This window comes from Jaculus jaculus, chromosome 6 (assembly GCF_020740685.1).
Source record: "Jaculus jaculus isolate mJacJac1 chromosome 6, mJacJac1.mat.Y.cur, whole genome shotgun sequence".
Lineage (NCBI taxonomy): Eukaryota > Metazoa > Chordata > Mammalia > Rodentia > Dipodidae > Jaculus > Jaculus jaculus.
The window spans coordinates 92,430,182-92,450,965 of record NC_059107.1 but is presented as its reverse complement, the minus strand read 5'-3'; the positions used below and the strand labels follow the sequence as shown (position 1 = coordinate 92,450,965).

At 50.2% G+C, this 20,784-nt stretch overlaps 1 protein-coding gene across 1 annotated transcript in view; it reads left to right on the top strand.

Annotated features, from left to right (window-relative positions):
- The window catches only part of Faim2 (Fas apoptotic inhibitory molecule 2), a 44,099-nt gene extending 28,376 nt beyond the window's left edge, over positions 1-15,723 (top strand). Inside the window, exon 12 of the mRNA XM_004649816.3 lies at positions 14,092-15,723. Within this exon, the coding sequence (XP_004649873.2) occupies positions 14,092-14,241 (150 nt within the window). The 3' untranslated portion in view covers positions 14,242-15,723. The remainder of the gene's footprint in view (positions 1-14,091) is intronic.
- The last annotated feature ends 5,061 nt before the right edge of the window (positions 15,724-20,784 follow it).

Here is a 20,784-nt window from a genome sequence, read left to right as displayed (position 1 = left end):
CCCTCCTCCCTCTGCAGAATGCTCTCTGGTCCAGATCCCAAGTGGCCTCCAAGGTGCTAAGCCCAGCTAAACCCAGCTGGCAATCTCGTTCCTCCTCTTGCCTGAGCTCAGCAGAGTTTGACGCAATGGTTCATTTCTCCCCTTAAAGGCATTTTCTTCTTTGGTGTCCAGACCATCCCTCCTTGGTCTTTGTTCAGCCTGCCCCATCTTGCTGCTCACCCTGACTCCTCCAAGCTCCTCTCTAGGAGCTCAGGAAAAAAAAAAAAAAAATTAGGCCAGGTGTGGTGGCACACGCCTTTAATCCCAGCACTTGGGAGGCAGAAGTAGGAGGATCATCACAAGTCCGAGGCCACCCTGAGACTACATAGTGAATTCTAGGTCAGCCTGGGCTAGAGCAAGACCCTACCTCAAAAAAAACCAAGGAGCTCAGGTAGCCTCAATTAAAAAATATATGTTTATTTGAGAGAAAGAGGGAGAGAGGGAGAGAGAATGAGCACACTAGGGCCTCGAGCCACTGCAAATGAACTCCAGATGCATGTACCCCCTTGTTCATTTGTCTTACATGGGTACTGAGGAATAGAACATGGGTCCTTAGACTTCACAAGCAAGTGCCTTAACCACTAAGCCATCTCTCTAGCCCAAGCCTCAATGTTTTCAATACTGTTCTTTGTGCTGATAAGTGTAAATTTATATCTCCCACATGGTCCTTCTATTGACTTCTAGACTAGAACATTCTGTTGCCTAGTCGGGGTCCCCATTTGAAATCAAACACACTCCAACCTAACATGTGCAAACAACCTCCTGCTCTTTTCATGGGTTCCTCTACCTCCCAAGGTCTTCTCCACCTTCCAGCCACTCAGGACCAATGCCTTGGCAGTTACCTGCCTTTCTAACACCCCAGATATCAGACCCAGCTGCAAATCTCCTAGTCTGCCTCCTATCTGGAAAGTGAGAACTGGGCCTGAAGACATGACTTAGTGGTTGAAGCGCTTGCCTGCGAAGCTTAAGGACTCATGTTTTGTTTTGTTTTGTTTAATTTTTAAATTTTTATTAACATTTTCCGTAATTATAAAAAAAAAATCCCATGGTAATTCCCTCCCTCCTCACCCCCACACTTTCCCCTTTGAAATTCCATTCTCCATCATATTACCTCCCCATTACAATCACTGTACTTACATATATACAATATCAACCTATTAAGTACCCTCCTCCCTTCCTTTCTCTTCCCTTTATGTCTCCTTTTTAACTTACTGGCCTCTGCTACTAAGTATTTTCCTTCTCCCGCAGAAGCCCAATCATCTGTAGCTAGGATCCACACATGAGAGAGAACATATGGCACTTGGCTTTCTGGGCCTGGGTTACCTCACTTAGTATAATCCTTTCCAGGAAGGACTCATGTTTGACTCTCCAGGTCCCATGCAAGCCAGACGCACACTGATGCAAGCCCACAAGGTCGAACATGCACACAAGGGAGCACATGCATCTGGAGTTCGACTAGAGTGGCTGGAGGCCCTGGCATGCCAATTCTTTTTATTTGTTTGTATTTCGAGGCAGGGTCTCACTCTAGCCCAGGCTGACCTGGAATTCACTGTGGAGTCCCAGGGTGGCTTCGAACTCACGACAATCCTCCTACCTCTGCCTCCTGAGTGGTGAGATTAAAGGCATGCGCCACCACACCCGGCTTCCAATTCTTTATCTCTTTCTCCCTTTCTCACTCTCACATTTGAAAAAAAAAAAAAAGGGGGGGAGGGGGGAAGAAGCAGTCTGTTGCACTTGCCTCAGAAAAATAATTTACAAAGAACCTGAGAGCTGCTGACTACTTTCATGGCCTCCTTAGTATCTATCGATCACCGTTACCTCCCACTGTGCTTACTGCCGTCCCCACCCCCGCAGGCTGCCCCTGCTGGGCCCACAGTCTCTGCTCTGCAGCTGCAGGAGTGAGATCCAGAAACAGTGGTTCAGAGAGTCCATGAGCGGGCTAATCTGGTCAGAGGAGGGAGGGCAGGCTGTTGGTTGCCATGGTTCAGGAGAAAGTTATAAGGGATGTTCAGATGCAGTCTGTTCTAGTATCAGGGGTCAGGCCGCCAGTTGCCACCCCAGAACCAAAATCCCCGCACCTCCTCATTCCCCTCCACCTCAGCAGCTTGCTGCGGCTGTGCAAGGCCCCACTCCGGTACCATCTCTCCTGTGGTGTCTCCCCCTTCTTGTCCTAGCCCAGCATTACATCATCTCGCCACTAGCCTTGGGAGGGTTCTCGACACAGGGGCCGGGGAAGACTTGCAGAGGGCACTCAGCGCACCCCTGCCCCGCGTGTCATGTCGCCTCGTCAAGGATGTGTGAGAAGGGCATGAAGAGACATGTCAGGTGGAGCCCCGGAGTCCCAGTGGGAACTTCACTCCTAAATCCTACCAACATTGGAAGACTCAATACGTTTCTTTCTTAGAAACTACAGTCTCAGTGGTGGTGCACGCCATTAATTCCAGCACCTGGGAGGCAGAAGTAGGAGGATCACTGTGAGTTCGAGGCCATCCTGAGACTACATAGTGAATTGCAGGTCAGCCTGGGCTAGAGTGACACCCTACCTCGGAAAAAAAAAAAAGAGAGAGAAAGAGAAAAAGAGAGAGAGAGAGAGGGAGGGAGGGAGGGAGGGAGACAAAGGAAGGAAGGAAGGAAGGAAGGAAGGAAGGGAGAAAGAAAGATAGAAAGAAAGAAAGAGAGAGAGAGAGACAGAAACCTCAGTCTCCACCCTGAGAGATTTTGCCATCTTGCAGGGAGGATACCCAGCTGGACTGGCTGCACCTTAGGGCTGAGAAGCCAGAGCTGCTTGGGGCTCTGGTCCAGCCTTGAGGAAGAGGTCTCTCCTAGGCCTCACCCACATTTAGCCTTGGTGCTTTGTCAGGAAGTCTTACCCCTGCCCCTCACTGGATGCCAGAACTGAAATGCCAGTAGAAGTGGGTGAGTCAGCTGAGAGGCAATGATTCTCTGCCAGTGCCCCGTGTCTTTTGGTGCTTATTGAGGGAGAAACTCATGAGCTGGCCTAGGGTGATGGACAGGGTTGTGGAACTAGGCAGGAACGGAGGGGGCCAGGGTCAAGGGCCTACCAGTGGGTTTCTAGCAATATCTGAGCCTCCAAGGGTCTCCTGCCTAAAAAAGTCGCTTCATCTTGTTGGGCCTTCTAAGGAGAAGTTCAAGGCCACTCAAATCAGTAAGCCAAGCCCCATAGATCCAGGGAAGAAATTAAATAAGGGACTTAATATTTAAGCCTGCTGAGACCAGAACTTTCCCCTCCCTGCCCAGTCTGTTGAAGGATCTTGGGAGCTACTGGGAGTGGTCAGGAAACTTTGTAATCACACCTTGGAGAAAATTAGAAACCAAGTAGATCGGCCAGAGGCTGGGTGACTGATTGAGACCACCACTATGGTGCCAAGTTAGGGTCAGGGTAGCAGGAAGAAGTGTGTGATCAAGACTGAATCCTGGGATGCCTGATGGGTGACCAAGCTGAGATAGGATGCTCGACCGGGACTGGGCCTCCAGGGCTGACCCTGGGAAATACTATCTATCTCTCTCTCTCTCTCTCTCTCTCTCTCTCTCTGTCTCTGTGTCTCTCTCTCTGTCTCTCTTTCTCTCTCCTGTGTGTGTATGTATGCTCACCGTCACACTGGATGAAGGCCCCACTTTATTTTATTTTTTTTTATAAAATTGTTTTCTATTTATTTATTTGAGAGAAAGAGGCAGATATATAGAAAGAATGGGCATGTCAGGGCCTCCAGCAGCTGCAAACACATTCCAGACACATGTAAGGCCCCACTTTCTTGATTCAGCTGTGTCCATTTTACTGCAGGGGAAACAGGCCCAGCCAGATGTGTGGCACATACCTTTAATCCCAGCACTCAGGAGGCAGAGGTAGGAGGATCTCTGTGAGGCTGCCCTGAGACAACATAGTGAATTCCAGGTCAGCCTGGGCTAGAACAAGAACCTACCTCAAAAAAAAAAAAAAAAAAGAAAAAACAACCACAGGCTTAAAATGTCTTTCAAACCCAGGCCCTCTCAGCCTATCACCCACAGGGGAGGCTTTCAGCATTTACTTCTGCCCAGCTTACAGAGAATCTGTACCTGGGCTGGAGAGGTTGCTCAGCAGTTAAGGCACTTGCCTGCGAAGCCTAAAGACCCATGTTCAACTCTCCAGATCCCACTTAAGCCAGACAGGGATAAGGCATGCGCAAGGTCACACATGCCCACTAGGTGGTGCAAGCATCTGGAGCTCGATGGCAGTGGCTGAGGCCCTGGTGAGCCAATTCTCTCTCTCTCTCTCTCTCATAAAAATAAATGAGAGCTTAACTCAACCCACAGCATCCAGGAGGATTGAGAGGGAACATTCCAGTCTCCTCCCCAACCTCCCCTTCCTTGGATCCTCTAGTGGGGAGCAATGATGTAGACTCAGCCTTCTCTGAAATCAGGACACCACCAAAAAGTGAAAAATGGTGGCGCAAGTCCCGGGTCATAGTGTGAATCACGGAAGTCATGATTTTCAGAGATTTTAGGTTCTTTTGCCTCAAGGGTTGGTTCATGCTAGCCTCAAAGATTAGTGAGAACCGTCCAGTCTGCCACCTTACCCTCTGCCAGAGACAGCACTGCCACCTCACGTGAGCCACCTGGAAGGTGATTTCCACCAGCTCTGGGGAAGGCTGGGGTGTGCTCTGATCACGCTGAGGTTTCCCCTCCTGCGCCTCACCTTGGTCTCACCTTCTGCCACACTGATCCTCCATACCCTGCTCAAACCTGGATGGTCACAACAGTCTGACAAGGGAAGGTGAAGAAAGCTTCTGACCCCAGTGCAGGGGCATGCTGAGGGTGAGGGTGACTTGGACTCCTGACACCTGCCAGCCATGCAGGACAGGGCAGGGCATCGAGAGAGGAAGCACTGCTCTCCAGAGAACAGGATGTGGTTCTCGAGACAAAGCCAGGCAGGGAACAATGGGCAGGGTCAGCGGGCATGTGAAGGGAAGTAAGCTTGGCTAGGACACCCCATCAAACCACACCTGAGACCCTGCTCAGCCTTAACTTCTGCACACCACCTGGCCTGTCTGTGACTTAACTGCCTGTCTTTAGAATGGAGCCAATATCACTGTCTTCACAAGGCTGGTGTGAAAATTATTTGCCATGGAGAACAAAAGAGACAGCCTAATGCCTGGCACATGGTGGGTGCTAACTCTTCCTCTCAGAAATGTTAGCTCTCTTGGCAGGGTTTGAGAGCCACAGTTTTGGGGGTAGAAATTCATCCACATTCTAGCTGTGTGGGTTGGTTCAGTTAGGTAACACTACTGGGCTTGTGTTTCTTTCTTTCTTCCTTTCTTTTTTGGTGAGGTAGGGTTTCACTGTAGCTCAAGCTGCTATGGAGTTCACTATGGACTCTCAGGGTGGCCTCGAATTCACAGTGATCCTCCTACCTCTGCCTCCCCGAATGCTGGGATTAAAGGCGTGCGCCACCATGCCTGGCTTGATTTGTTTCTTTCTGTACAGTGGAGGTAGTGATAGAAAGCAACCCTTAGGTTACAGTGACTTTGAAATAAATTGGTTAGGTAAAACAGGAAGTGCAGGGGATGTCTACCTGCAAGGCTATCACAAGGACTCCTTCTTACCAGTGAGTAACAGAGGACAGCTAAGGACAGAGCCAGGCTTTGGGTCCACCTAAGCCCATGTTCTGTTTCTTTATTTTATTTATTTATTTGAGAGAGAAAAAGAGGCAGATAGAGAGAATGGGCACACCAGGTCCTCCAGGCACTTCACATGGCCTCCAGCCACTGCAGAAGAACTCCAGACACATGTGCCACCTTGTGTATCTAGCTTATGTGGTTACTGGGGAATCGAACCTGGGTCCTTAGGCTTGACAGACAAGCACCTTACCTGCTAAGCCACCTCTCCAGCCCCATAGCTTGTGCTGTTAAGCAGTGTGTTACACCTATACCCTGTCTCCTATGGCCACTAGCAGGCACATTTATAAGCTGTTTTCCTTGCATCTTGCATCAGGCTTGCTAGCTGGAACACCTGCCAGACCTTCTTCCTTCAGGGACCTGTCTGGGGGTGCAAAGGTTGTGTGGGCCATTTAATTCTTCTGATACCCATCATTAAGGAAACAGGCCTTCCATTGTTATCGGGTAACCAGAGGGGCCCAGGCCTCCACTCAGCAGCCTCACACTGGGCTACGTCTGATGATGGCTGGTGGCTCCCTTGCTTTTAGCATTGGAAGCCCAACAGATGTGGTGGCACATACATGTAATCCCAGCACTCAGGACACTCAGGAGATAGAGGGAGGAGATAAGCCTAGACTGCTAGCAAGATCTTGTTTCAGAGAGGGGCGGGGAGAAAGAGTGAGAGATTCCAAAGTCCCCCAGCTCACTTTCCAGTTCAGAAAGAGGTGGTAAATTACTAATGGGCCAGGCCTGGGGGCACACACCTTTAATCCCAGCACTCGGGAGGCAGAGGTAGAAGAATCACTGTAAATTCGAGGTCACCCTGAGAATACAGAGCAAATTCCAGATTACCCTGGGCTAGAGTGAGACCCTACCTCAAAAAACAACAACAACAAAAAAGGGGGGCTGGGCATGGTAGCTCACGCCTTTAATCCCAACACTCAGAAGGCAGTGGTAAGATGATCACTGTGAGTTTGAGGCCAGCCAGGGACTACAGAGTGAGATCCAGGTCAGTGGAGGCTAGAGTGGGACCCTACCTTGAAACAAACAAACAAGACACCAAATGGGTCCAGTGCCCTATGTGCCATCCACCCAGGAAGCCTGCAGAGCCAACAGCTGTGTTTGATTCTTGTCCATCTTATGTGAACACACACACACACACACACACACACACACGTACATGTATGCACACCATGTTGCTTATCTTGGCATCTGGGGTCAGTGACACTGAGGGCAAGTCATTTATACTCTGTGCTTTAGTCTCAGCAAATAATGGAGATAGTAATGTGACATCATAGAGACATAGTGAATATTTAAAGAGAATTACAAGCTCCTCTCTTTTGTTACTTTCATCTTTCTATTTGTATTTCTAAGTCATAATATGTGAATGTATCTGTTCAAAATTTAAAAATATTAAATATTAACCAGGCATGGTGGCACACCCCTTTAATCCCAGCACTCAGGAGGCAGAGGTAGGCGGGTCGCTGAGAGTTCAAGGACACCCTGAAAGTATATAGTGAATTTCAGATCAGCCTAAGACCCTACCTCAAAACAAAGTTAAATATTGGGGCCAACCATGGTAGCACACACCTTTAATCACAGCACTAGGGAGGCAAAGGTTGGAGGATCACTGTGAGTTCGAAGCCACCCTGAGACTACACAGTGAATTCCAAGTCAGCCTGGGCCAGAGGAGATCCTACCTCAAAAAAAAAAAAAAAAAAAAAAAATTTAAATATTCAGGGGTTGGAGATTTAGGTCTGTGGAAGAGCTCTTGCCTAGTGAGCACAAGACCCTAGGTGTGGTTCTCAGCACCAAAAAAAAAAAAAAAAAAAAAATTTTAGCCATGCATGGTGGCACACTCCTTTAATTCCAACACTTGGGAGGCCAAGGTAGGAGGATCACTGTAAGTTTGAGGCCACCCTGAGACTACACAGTGAATTCCAGGTCAGCCTGGGATAGAGTGAGACCCTACCTCAGAAAAAAAAAAAAAAAAAAGAAAGAAAAGAAAAGAAAAGAAAAGAAAAGAAAAGAAAAGAAAAAAGAAATCTTAAATCTGGAGGAAGCATATCTAGCTTTAACTATATCACTCTCTAGCTTTAACTATATCACTCCTGGCCTTCCCCAATGGTAATCGCAGTGGGCACTTGTCTGTCCTTCCAGACCTTTGCCATATAAGCTCTTAGGTCATGTGTGGTTTTGTACAATCTGATGAGAAAGACTTTTCTGCAACTTGCTTTTCTCTCGTGGTAACAAGAATCAGAGATGGCTCTGCGTCAGTTCCGGCGAATCACTGTTCACACCGGTGCCGCAAGAGCAGCCCAGGGCGTGCCTTTATACACGGTGTGTACACACAGCATGTATACACTGTGCTGCCGTTTCCATAGAATGGACGTAGTTCACGGGTTCCTCTTTATGCCGGTTTCACACATTACAGCCCCAGCCCTCCCAGAATGCCTCGGCCTCACCTTTGAGACCCTCTTCTGGATGGGGTCTGAACACAGCTGGGTTATGGCAGCTGTGTGGCCTTGGCAAATGAAGGAACCAGGGTAGGTTGCCTGGGTGCCTCTGCTCTATGCAGGCCTTTCCTATACATGCTCCCCGTTAAGCCCACCCTTTCCCAGCTCCACCAGAACAGGACTGAAGATTAGTTTTCAGTGCTAGACAAGTGACTATTAGCAAGTCACTTGCCTCTCTGAGATCCCTTGTCTCAAAGGCTAAACAGTGACAGTGCCCACCTCCCAGGACAGATGGCAAGAGTGAGCAGAGACAAAATGATAGCATTTGGCCGGGCATGGTGGTGCACATCTTTAACCCCAGCACTTGGGAGGCAAAGGTAGGAGTTATCACCACGAGTTCAAGGCCACCCTGATACTACATAGTGATGAGCTAGAGTGAACCGCCACCTCAAAAAACCAAAAATAAATAAACAAAAATAAAACAACAATAAAATGGCATTTGTTTACAAGGACGATTCAAGTTAACCGTATCACAGCCCTATTCTGCCGCGTCGGCTTCTGCAGGGTCTTGTATTCAGCTGGCCACTAACCCAAGTGCCTGTTATCATGTTGGGTATCAGCAGTAGACTTAAATATTGACTATAACCATAATAATCTGCTCTCACTGAGATACTAGTTGACGAGAGCTTTCCACCACCCAGGGAGACACTACCCAGCTACTTTCCCCTGTAACGAATCCATACTCATAATGGAATTTCTGCTCATGTCTATTGCTCTCATTAAACTGTCAGTTCTATGAGGGCAAGTTGCCTGGCACGTAGTAGGTGGTCAGTAGATGTGGTTGAGCACACATGAGTGAAAAGCTTTCGGTTGACTCACAGGCATGAGGCTGAAGCGATGGGCGGTAGCAGGCAGTGAGGTTGAAATTTGGAGCAGGCCATCCCTGATAGCACCACATAGATAAGCATCCATGGCCCAAGGCCAAGGGCAGGAGCAGCCATCATTCCATTCTGCTCTAGGAGGCCCCTGGGCCGGTGGGTGCTCCTTTGAAGGGGACACCCCCAGACCTGATCAGGTCCAAGCCTTCGAGGTTGAGAGATTCGATTTCATGAGCTCACCCAGGGGTGACCAGGCTCTGGGAAATCAACCAAGCAAGCCACCGATTGATAAGCCAGCTCGGCGATTTATTAACTTCTGCTGGCAGGTGTGCCTGCTAGACAGCTTGCAGCAGGTGAGCTGCTCCCTCGGCTTGCTCGTTCTCTTTGCAGAGGAAATTTCACTGAGGAATCCACATCTAATTCAGCCGAGTGGGACGAAGTAAAATGACTATAAAAAAATAATAGCTGATGCCACTGTACACCGTCATAGACGGTGTGGGCATTATTACTATCCCCATTGTGTAAATGAGGACACTAAGTTAACTCCTGAGGGACGGAGCCAGGACTCAGAACAAGTCCTTTCAGCTCCAGCCTGTGTTCCTGGGGGCTGAACTCTCACTGCTGCTGAGCTCAGGAGCCTGGCCCATGCACTCAAAGGGTCCCTTTAGCCCGGCCACGGCTCCCTGTTTTCTTTCTGTTAAGACCACACAGGTTTCCCTCGGAACATTCTGCCTCCCTGATGAGATGCGGGAGCTAATGAGACTCAGGTATCCTGAGTCTCATTAGTAGTGCCTGCCTCTTCTTGACGAGGGCATTTCTCCTCCTGCAGACATAACAATAAAACCCCGGCTCCGGCTACCATTCATTAAGTGCTGACCGTGGGTCAGGCCCCGTGCCAGGCACCCTGCACGTGGTGTGGTGATTGCACTCTCATGACAGCCTCACAGGACAAGCACCTTCTCCCTTTCATTTTTAGGGACTCACAGGCTCAGAGAGGCTCCACGCCTGGGTCCTTCAGCTAGCAAGCAACAGAGCAGAGACTCCAAGTCCAGCTGACGTTAAAGACTCAGCTCAGGGGCTGGAGAGATCGCTCAGTGGTTAAGGTGCTTGCCTGCAATGCTTAACGACTCAGGTTCCTTCCCCAGTATCCACATTAAGCCAGATGCTCAAGGTGGCTCATGCATCTGGAGTTCGTTTGCAGTGGCTGGAGGCCCAGGTGCGGCCATTCTCTCTCTCTTCCCCCGTTGCAAATAAATAAAAATCTGTTTGCAGCCAGGTGTGGTGGCATACGCCTTTAATCCCAGCACTTGGGAGGCAGAGGTAGGTGGATTGCCGTGAGTTCAAGGCCACCCTGAGCCTACATAGTAAGTTCCAGATCAGCCTGGGCTAGAGTGAGACCCTACCTCAAGAAAACAAACAAACGGGCTGGAGAGATGGCTTAGCAGTTAAGCGCTCGCCTGTGAAGCCTAAGGACCCTGGTTCGAGGCTCGGTTCCTCAGGTCCCACGTTAGCCAGATGTACAAGGGGGCGCACGTGTCTGGAGTTCGTTTGCAGAGGCTGGAAGCCCTGGCGCGCCCATTCTCTCTCTCCCTCTATCTTTCTTTCTCTCTGTGTCTGTCGCTCTCAAATAAATAAAAATAAATAAATAAATAATAATAAAAAGAAAACAAACAAAAAATTCTGTTTACACTCTTTTATGAAAAAACAAAAAAAAAAAAAAAAGACAGGGCTGGAGAGATGGCTTAGTGGTTAAGGCGTTTGCCTGCAAAGCCAAAGGACCTCAGTTCTATTTCCCAGGACCCATGTAAGCCAGATGCACATGGGGGCACATGCTTCTGGAGTTCATTTGCAGTGCCCTGGTGCACCCATTCTCTCTCTCTCTCTCTCTCTCTCCCTCTCTCTCTCTCTCTCTCTGTTCTCTTACTGACTCTTTCTCTCTTGCTCTCTCAAATAAATAAATAAATTTTTTTTTTTTTAAAGTCTCAGCTCAGAATGACCCTCCGCCACTGTATCTCATGTCCCACAGGCTGGACTTGCTTCCTGTTGGAGAATGGTCCCTGAGCTCTGGAAGCAGTGGCTGGAGGCAGGGATCTCCCAGTGTTCTGCGGGGCTACATCTAAAGCATGTCCAAGAAGCCTGGGTCCTAGGAGTCAAGGAGTTGTTGGCAGGGGTGAAGGAAAGAGACTAGGGCCTCCCTCAGCCCAACTTTGGGCAAAGCACAAGCATCAAGGTCAGGCAACAGCCCCTTTGTCCCCTCTCCCTTCCCACGGAGCTCCCACCACAGTGAATTCTTCCTCACTATTCACACCAGGCCCCCAGAGTTACCCACAGTCTCCCCAGTCTGGTCAACTCTTCCTCATCCTTCATGCCCCAAGTAAAATGTCACCTCGCCTGGGACACCTTCCTCCTGAGCAGTCAGGAGAGCCCTACTCCACTGCCCTAGTTACAGCATGTCCTTGGGTCTCATATAATTACTTGGAAGTGTCCCCCATTAAAGTAGTAAGTCTCCCCAAAGCAGATACCTTTTTTCTCCAGCACTAGCAAGTTTTGGGCATGCAGCTGTCACCCGACATATAAAATTTTTATATAGGGCTGGGCGTAGTATTACATGCTTTAATCCCAGCACTTGGGAGGCAGAGGTAGGAGGATCTCCATGAGTTTGAGGCCACCCTCAGACTCCATAGTGAATTCCAGGTCATCCTGGGCTAGAGTGAGACCCTACCTCAAAAACCAAGTTATATAAGTATATATATTTTTTGGTGTTTTTTTTTTTTTTCGAGGTAGGGTCTCACTGTAGCCCAGGCTGACCTGGAATTCACTATGGAGTCTCAGGGTGGCCTCGAACTCATGGCAATCCTCCTACCTCTGCCTCCGGAGTGCTGGCATTAAAGGCATGCGCCACCACGCCCGGCTAATTTTTAATTGACAATTTCTATACTTACAGCAGCAAACCATGGTATTACCCTCCTCTCTCCCACTGTACCTTCATGACTCTGTTCTCCATTATTTCCTTCTCTCTCTCCATTAGTCTCTCTTATAATTTGATGTCATCATTTTTTTTCTCCTATTATGAGGGTCTTGTGTGGGTATTGATAGGCACTTTAGGGTCTTGTATATCAAGGCCAAATTCTGTCTGGACAGTTGTATGTAGGGAGTGGTACCCTTCTTACATTCTTTCTGCCACCTCTTCCGCAATGGACCCTGAGCCGTGGAAAGTTGCCCCATGCCCTAACAGATTTCACATGCTGTTTGCAGGGACTTCTGTTGCCAAAATTAGACTCCAGAGGAAAGCTGTGAGGAAGAAGGGGTGTCCTGTGAACAATGGGAAGGCCTGGTAGGGAAAGTGAGGCCAGAAAGAAAATAAGGCTAAGAGAATCTGCAAAATCCATCCTGCACTCCAAAGAAAGAAGAGCCTGTCTCCCAGGAAGAAACAACAGCCCCAGAGGCAGCTAACAGTAGCAGAGCAGAATGGTTAGGTGTGGGGGTGCTGGAGCCAACCTGCACCCAAGGCCAAACGTTGGGTTTCCAGGGTTGAAGAGATGGCACAGCTGTCAAGGCGCTTGCCTCAAAGCCTGAGGTCCCAGGTTTGACTCCCTAGTACCCACATAAAGCCAGATGCACAAAGTGACCCATGCATCAGGAGATCATTTGCAATGGCTAGAGGCTCTGGCATGCCCCATTCTCTCTCTCTCTTTCTCTCTCCTTGCAAAAAAAAAAAAAAAAAAAAATTAAATAAAAAACTTGGGCTGGAGAACTGTCTTACCGGTCAAGGCATTTGCCTGCAAAACCTAAGGACCCAGACTTAATTCCCCAGGACGTAAACCAGATGCACATTATAGCACATGCATCTGGAGTTCATTTGCAGTGACTAGAGGCCCTGGTGCGCCCATTCTCTCCCTCCCTCCCTCCCTCCCTCATTCTCTCTCTCTCTCTCTCCCCTCTCTCTCTCTGTCTGTCTCATAAATAAATACATTAAAATTAAATTAAAAAAAAAACAGCTGGGCATGGTGGCACACGCCTTTAATCCCAGCACCCAGGAGGCAGAGGAAGGGAGATCACCGAGAGTTCAAGACCACTCTGAGACTACAGAGTGAATTTCAGGTCAGCCTGGGCTTGAGCAAGACCCTACCTCAACAAATAAAAAATAAAAAAAATTTGGGCTGGAGAGATGGCTTAGCGGTTAAGCGCTTGCCTGTGAAGCCTAAGGACCCCAGTTCGAGGCTCAGTTCCCCAGGTCCCACGTTAGCCAGATGCACAAGGGGGCGCACGCGTCTGGAGTTCGTTTGCAGAGGCTGGAAGCCCTGGCGCGCCCATTCTCTCTCTCTCCCTCTATCTGTCTTTCTTTCTGTTTCTGTCGCTCTCAAATAAATAAATAAATAAAATTTTAAAAAATAAAAAATAAAAAAATTTTAAAACATTTTGGGTTTCCCAGCTATATAAACTTGGACAAATATTTTACACTTCCAGCCCGATTCCTCTAGGGATAAAAATCCTACTGACAGAGGATCTTAGTACAGTTATGCGGGGCTGATGCCTACGAAGCACGTAACAAGTGCTCAGTCAGTCCCTGCTTGTCACCTGAAGCATTCCTTCATCCTCCAGCAGAGAGCCCAGGGGAGTGGCCAGAAGACTGGCCCAGCTTGCAGGCCCCCTCCTTCAGGGGCTCCCTAACTCCTGCCACACTCGCTCACATAGAACTGGCTCCTTGTTATTACCACCGCTACCCAGAAAGCATTAGGCATTTCTTTTGGGTTACACTTATCTCACTAATGCTTCCCACTGCGCACTCAGCTCTCGGAGGGCAGGGCTCCTGTCTCTCGTTATTCTCTGCTGTATCCCTGTGTCTGGAATGTAATCGGAGCCCAGTGAAATAGGTACTGAGTCGAGTTAGGGCTGGAAGGTGTCAGGCAAGTTCGAGGGTCTGGGCTGTCACAGGAGGGTCACTGAGCAGCTGGGCGGTAATAAGTAAGGCTATAAAATCAGCAGTGGACCTGTGTGGGCAGCTTAGGCCCCTCAGGTTCACATTGGCCAGCTGTCTTGACTCGTTGCTCTCTCCTCTTCCTACAGTTCCTGGCATTTGACACCCAGTTGCTGATGGGTAACCGGCGCCATTCACTGAGCCCTGAGGAGTACATTTTCGGAGCCCTCAACATTTATCTAGACATTATCTACATCTTCACCTTCTTCCTGCAGCTTTTTGGCACCAACCAAGAATGAGGAGCCCTCCTCACCCCCAGCTTCCTCCAGAGAATACCCCTTCCCAGTCCTGCAAACCTTCCAGTGATCCCGCAAGGCCAGACATAAACTCGCTGCAGCCAGCCTGTGAGCTCCGTCTGCAGCCTGTACACACGCCATCCTTTGGAGCCCCAAGGAACTGAGGCCACATCATACCCTCTGCTGCACCTTGGCCCCTATTCCATCTTCCAAATGGGACAGTCAAGGCTGAGGGTCCCTGAGGAGTTTAGGACCCAAGGAACAAGTGGGAGGAGCCCAGAAGGACCTTAGCATCACAAAGACCCCAGGAAGCCTGGCTGAGACTGTGACCCCAAGACTTCTCCTAGGGCTGCCGCATCCGGGGACCCAGGGCCACGCTGTCCTGAGCCCAGCTTGTACCTTCCTCTCTGTGTTCCACACTGTGAGGAAGGGATCTGAGAGGCCATGGCTGGAACATGAGGGTGGCGTGCTGCTCAGTGAAGATGAAACCATCCCAGGCTTAGGCATGACTCCCTTCTAGAACCATGGCTTGTTCTGGGCAGCTGGGCCCCAAGGCTAAGGAAAGGGGCAGGAAGCCAGGCCATCTGCTTCTGGCCTCAGTTTGCTCTCCTGGGTCATGAGACAGGGATCCTGATGTTCCTGGTCTTCCAGGCAAGTGATGAAGAGGGAGCTTACTGGGGAGGGGGGAGGGGCTGAGTTCAGCAGCATGGGCAATCCACCAGACTGTATCCCCGGGAAAGGCACCTGTGGTTGCAGGACTAAAGCCCTCATCTTCTCTCTTCCATCCTCACCACCGCCCCCCACCCCATGCTGCTCCCACAGGACTGAGGAGGAATGGCGGGGAGGCTTGGAGGCGAAGGGAAGCAGATCTAGCTGTGAGAGCAGCCCTAACCCAAGATAGCACCAGAGTCCCTTCCACATCTCTTGTTTTCTAAGCCCTGCCCCATCGGCCTGCCACTTGCTGGCGTATCCCCAGCCAGGCCTCCTGAGGCCTGAGGAGTTGACAACACCCACGTCCCTTCCCCCAACTTCCCTGACCACTCACTGAGCCCGCAGTCACCAAGCCCTTATCTACGTATCTCTGCAGTTTGGAAGTTGTCCAGCTAATGCTCACAGCCAGGGCCAATCCCTTGAGCCGGTCCCATGTGATGATGCCAGGGCTCCTTATCAGCCTCGCGGCGGCTGGGATCTCAAGCACGGCGTGCCCGTGTGCCCGTGTGCGTCAGCCACCCTGTCCTGGCCAAGTGCCTGCTGGAGAGAAGACCCGTGGGGGCCACACCTGGGGCACCATGCAGCCGGCCTATGCACGTGTCCAGCTTTGGGCCAGTGGAAAGTTACCGAGTGGAGGCAAGAAGGCTCTGAGTGGAGGCTGGGGGCTCTGTTGGCCCCTAGAAAAGTGAACTATGTACCCCACTTATCTATTCCTGACCCCGTTCCTCAGCACCCCTACTTCTAGCTTTCAAGAAATATTGCAGAAGATCTGAAGTTCTTGTTTCGTTCTGGGCGTTTGGGGAGGGAAGAAACCAAGAACCAGCGGGTGGAGTGCGTGGGGTGGGCAGTGGGGGTCGCGGGAGGCAGCAGTCTCACTGCGGGGGCATTGCTCAGCACGTGCCCATTGCAGAGGGCAAAGCCAAAAGGTTCCAAATGGCTTGGTGTTGAGTCTAGAGTCTGCCATGGGCCCGAGGTGCATCCCCACAGCTGCCTCATGTAAAAACGCATCTCCCTTGCCTTGGAGTCTTAAGTAAGAACTAGAACAAAACTGTGGCAACCCAGGTGTCCCTGGAGAAGTTGGGTCCCAGTATCACCCAGCCTTGCATCCCCAGTTGTTGAGCCTCCTGGGCACCACTGGGAGGCAGGATTTCTAGTTTTTGCTTCCTGTCGGTGACTCACTTTTCCTATCTTCAAGATGGAAGTCCCCAGGCAGGGAGAGGCACTGGGATATTTCCACTGACTTCCTCACCCACCTGCTTCCCCTCCTTTAAGGCCTCTTGAGTTCCTCTCCTAATCTCTCCTTTCAGTTCTAGAAAGGTTTACAACCCCTACCCCCCTACCCCGCTTTACACTGGCTAGCTTCCCAGAATCCACTTGTCTAAGCCCTCCTCTTCCTGGGATAATTTATGCAGAGACAAGGGTTTGAGAAATTTTTCCAAGGCTTAGTTCCAAAACCTTGGGGGAGGGGCAGGCCCTCAGCCATAAATAATGTGGCCTGGACACAAATCACAAGTGATCGCAGAGATGGAGGTGCGGAGGCTCAGCAGGGGACGCTTTGGTCTCCTGCCTCCGGCACCACTGAGCTGGCAGCGATGCCAGAACGGAAGCCTGTGTGTTGACCTCTGACCCACGTAGTGAGGAGCCCTAAGAACACCTGGATGGGTCTTAGAAGGAGGAAGGGTGGAGGAAGCAGGAATGCAGGATTACCAGAAATCAAAGCTGGGCAGGTGCTGTAGGGGAGGAAGGGCGCCAGTTGGCCCCTCACATTTTTCACCTGGGTGGGGCTGGACCTGTGAAGGGGTAGGATGGATTTCATTAAGCTAGAAGAAGACAAAACCTCTGATGAGGGGTGACAGGGAGATCTACTCCCTAAAGCTGCAGATTGGGCCCAGGAGGCGCATTAAAGTCCCCTGCTCTTTCACACCTGTACCTAGGCCCATGCACGATTCCTTCGGTATAGCCTGGGAAACCTCGAGAACTTTGGTGTTTCCACTCCCTGCTCTGCCTCCTAGGGGAGCAGGGATCAGGCAGACCCCTTTCTTTATTCCAAAAGGCTGAACGTCTCCCTCCCTGGCCTACCTGGAATACATTGGGATTTTTATATAAGCACCTTGCTGCCACCCTCTGGCGGACTGAGGAAATGCAGCTCGGGTTCTGCGGCCAGAGACCTGGAGAACCACTGTGCGCATGGTCAGGGGCTTCAGGCTGTTTCCAGCTGTTTCCAGCTGTTCTCTTCAAACCTCTCGCACCTGTCTCCTCAGCAGCCATTGGCTACACATTTTTGTGCAATGATTGTCATCCATCAGACTGTCAACCTCTCTGCCGAAAACCATCCCCCCAAAACCACCTGCCCTGAGTTTTAACGGAGTGACTGAGAGCAGAGACTCAGCACCAGGGACAAGCACTCTGCTGCCACATCCTCAGACCCTGCTGCCTTTCTGGCCTCAATTCCTCCACATTCCTGGTTGTCCATCCCTTGTTCTCATCCCCAGCTTCACCTTTCTGGGGGTCTGTGACTGGAGGTAACAATAAAAGCAATTACTAGGGCACCTGGGTTTTTTCCTGTACCTGCCTGTTGCTTGTGGCCTTAACTGGCTCATGGAGTACATAACTCAGTGCCACTTTTTTTTTGTTTTGTTTTGTTTTGTTTTGTTTTTCGAGGTAGGGTCTCACTCTGGTCCAGGCTGACCTGGAATTAACTCTGTCATCTCAGGGTGGCCTTGAACTCATGGCGATCCTCCTACCTCTGCCTCCCGAGTGCTGGGATTAAAGGCGTGCGCCACCACGCCCGGCTCAGTGCCACTTTTTTAGGTGCATTAAATGCCCTCTGCATTAGAGTCCCACCTTTATTTTCTTTTTTGATTGTAATTTTTGTTTATTTTTATTTATTTATTTTGAGAGCAACAGACAGAGAGAGCAAGAGGCAGAAAGAGAGAATGGGCACGCCAGGGCCTCCAGCCACTGCAAATGAACTCCAGATGCGTGCGCCCCCTTGTGCATCTGGCTTACGTGGGTTCTGGGGAATCGAGCCTTGAACCAGGGTCCTTAGGCTTCACAAGCAAGTGCTTAACAGCGATCTCTCCAGCTCCCCACCTTTATTTTCATATGGAAAAGGTGATGGGTCTTCTTGCTCAGTAAACCCTTTCCTGAGGCTCTTGGGATCCCAGGCTGCAAGGAACCCTTGAGAGGCTTCCACTGAGCAGAGCTCACCTGGTCCATGGGAGCCTGCCTCTTGGTGGGACCTTCTGTTCCAAGTTTCTTCCTGGGTTTAAGCCAAAATGTTTCCCTAAAATGAAAGCCCAAATAGGACCTGGACATATTCCCCAATCTATAAAACTTGAGCTCCCAGGAGCTGTCTTGTTTATCTCAGATCCTTACCATTTATGTCACATGGGCAAAATAACTGAGGAAGAGAGAGAGGAAAAGATAAAAGAAAGGAGAGAAGAGAGAGGAGAAATTCTCCAACCTTTTAATTTCTTTTACCTAGGAGGACTCTCGGGAGCAGAAGTGGTAACTTATGCACAAACTACTGACTGGGAGAAGGAAGAGAAGGCATATACATTAGTGATTACAATGCCGGGTTCTTGTGGGAATCTTGGGGCTCAGGTAGGTGAGGGTGGCATCACACAGGTGCGGGCGGCATTTTCCTTTTTCGCTAGCAAACTTTGGGTGTAAACTCAGCTGGAGCAGGGAGAGCAGACACAGGACCTAGGGGACAGTGGAGAATCACAGTAACTGTGTGTATCTTCGTGTGTGTGAGGGTGGACGTGAGTGCACCACGCCACATGCATGGTGGTCAGAGGACAACCTCAGGTGTTGGGCTTCACTTCCCACCTTGTTTGAGGCAGAGGCTCTCATTGTTCAGCAGGCTAGCTGGCCTGTGAGTTTCCAGGGAGTTCTCCTGTCTTCACCTCTCATTCCTCCAGAGGCATGCTGGAGGGGCGCTCACATGAGTCATCCCGCTTCATGTGGGCTCTGAGGATTAGAACTCAGGTGTCCTGCTAGCATGGTGAGCACTTTATCCGCTGAGCCATCTTCCCACCCCCAAGAGTCAGTAACTTGTTGAGTCCCTAGTGTGTACAAAGCATTTCCATAGTCATCATCAAAGGACAGGAGGTGGGCTGGAGAGATGGCTTAGCAGTTAAGGCACTTACCTGCAAAGCCAAAGGACCCTGGTTCAATTCCCCAGGACCCACGTAAGCCAGATGCACAAGGGGGTGCACGCGTCTGGAGTTCATTTGCAGTGGCTGGAGACCCAGGCGTGCCCATTCTCGCCCTCCCCCACAACCTTGTAAATAAATGAATAATTTTAAACAACAACAAGAAAAGACAGGAGGTGACAATGGTGTCACAGGAGAGAAAGCAGGCACTGCTTTGCTTTGAGACAGAGCCTTACTATGTACCTCATGCTGGCCTTGAACTCACAGTCTCGCTGCCTTGTGCTAGGATTATATGTGTGTGCCACCTCACCTGGCTTATAAACACTGTCCAATGTAGCCCCAGGAGGAACCCGTGCTGAGAGGCAAGGTGGAGGACTGAAGGGCCTCTGGCTCAGGGCTTGAGCTGTGAAGGGGCTTTGGGGCAGGAGGAGGTGGAGAGAAATGGCTAAAACAGTCTAATGTGGAGAGAAGCAACACTGGACTTCTATGCTTCCTTCAGCCTCCACAGCCCCACGGCATCCCCGTGTCCTCCTCCGTCTATCTTGACTGGTTTCCTGAGGCTGCCATAACAAAGCACCACAAAGGGTTATCTTAAAACAACAATTTGGGCTGAAGAGATTGCTTAGCGGTTAAGGCGTTTGCATGCAAAACCAAAGGACCCAGGTTCGATTCCCCAGGACCCACGTTAGCCAGATGCACAAGGGGACGCACGCTTCTGGAGTTCGTTTGCAGTGGCTGGAGGCCCTGGTGCGCCCATTCTCCCCCTCTCTCTCTCTCTCTTTCTCTGTCAAATATATACACATACAATAATTTGTTTTACCAGTTGTGGAGACATGAGCAGGTTAGTTCCTTTGGGAGGCTCTGGGGGAGAGCGCACACTGGCCCAGCCCCTGCTGGCTGCTGGCATTCCTTGACATGGCATGGCACCTTTCAGTGCTCTGCCATGGCCACCTTCACGTGGCCTTTCCCTCGCCTGTCTTGCTCTCCCTCTCCTTTCTCTGATGGGGAAATCTGCTTCTGGGTCTAAAGCCAGGATGATGACGTCATCTTCAGGTTCTTGTTTTGGAAAAAGATCCAGTTTCAACGTGTGATCACATTCACAGTACGGAGGCTTGGGATAGGGTCACATCTCTTTGGGAACCGCTGAAGGACCCACTGCCCTCTAGCAGCTATTGTTGAGTGATGGCTTCCACATGCCCCTTCCCCCACAACTGGGACCGTCCTCATTCCCAGTACCAGGCCCCCAGCAAGGCTGGAGAAATTCCACAAGCTGTTCTAGTTCACATATGACATCCATCTCTCCTCAAGTCTGGCTACTCCCAGAAAACCTGTTTTCCCTCTTACAGACTGTACTCTCCCACACCCCTCAGACAACTGGGACACTGTCTTCCCAACACACAACCCAGCTCCTCTCCAGGGACTCCATTCTCCTTTCTGGGAACACCCTGACAGAAGGAGAAAGCCTCACCCTTCCCTCACTACCGCCAGAAGACCCTTTCTTAGCTTCTTTTTTTTTTTTTTTTTTTTTTTTTTTGAGGTCAGGTCTCACTCTAGTTCAGGCTGACCTGGAATTTGCTACGTAATCTCAGCATGACCTCAAACTCATAGCAATCTTGCTACCTCTGCCTCCCAAGTGTTCGGATTAAAGGTGTGCACCACCACACCAGGCAGCCTT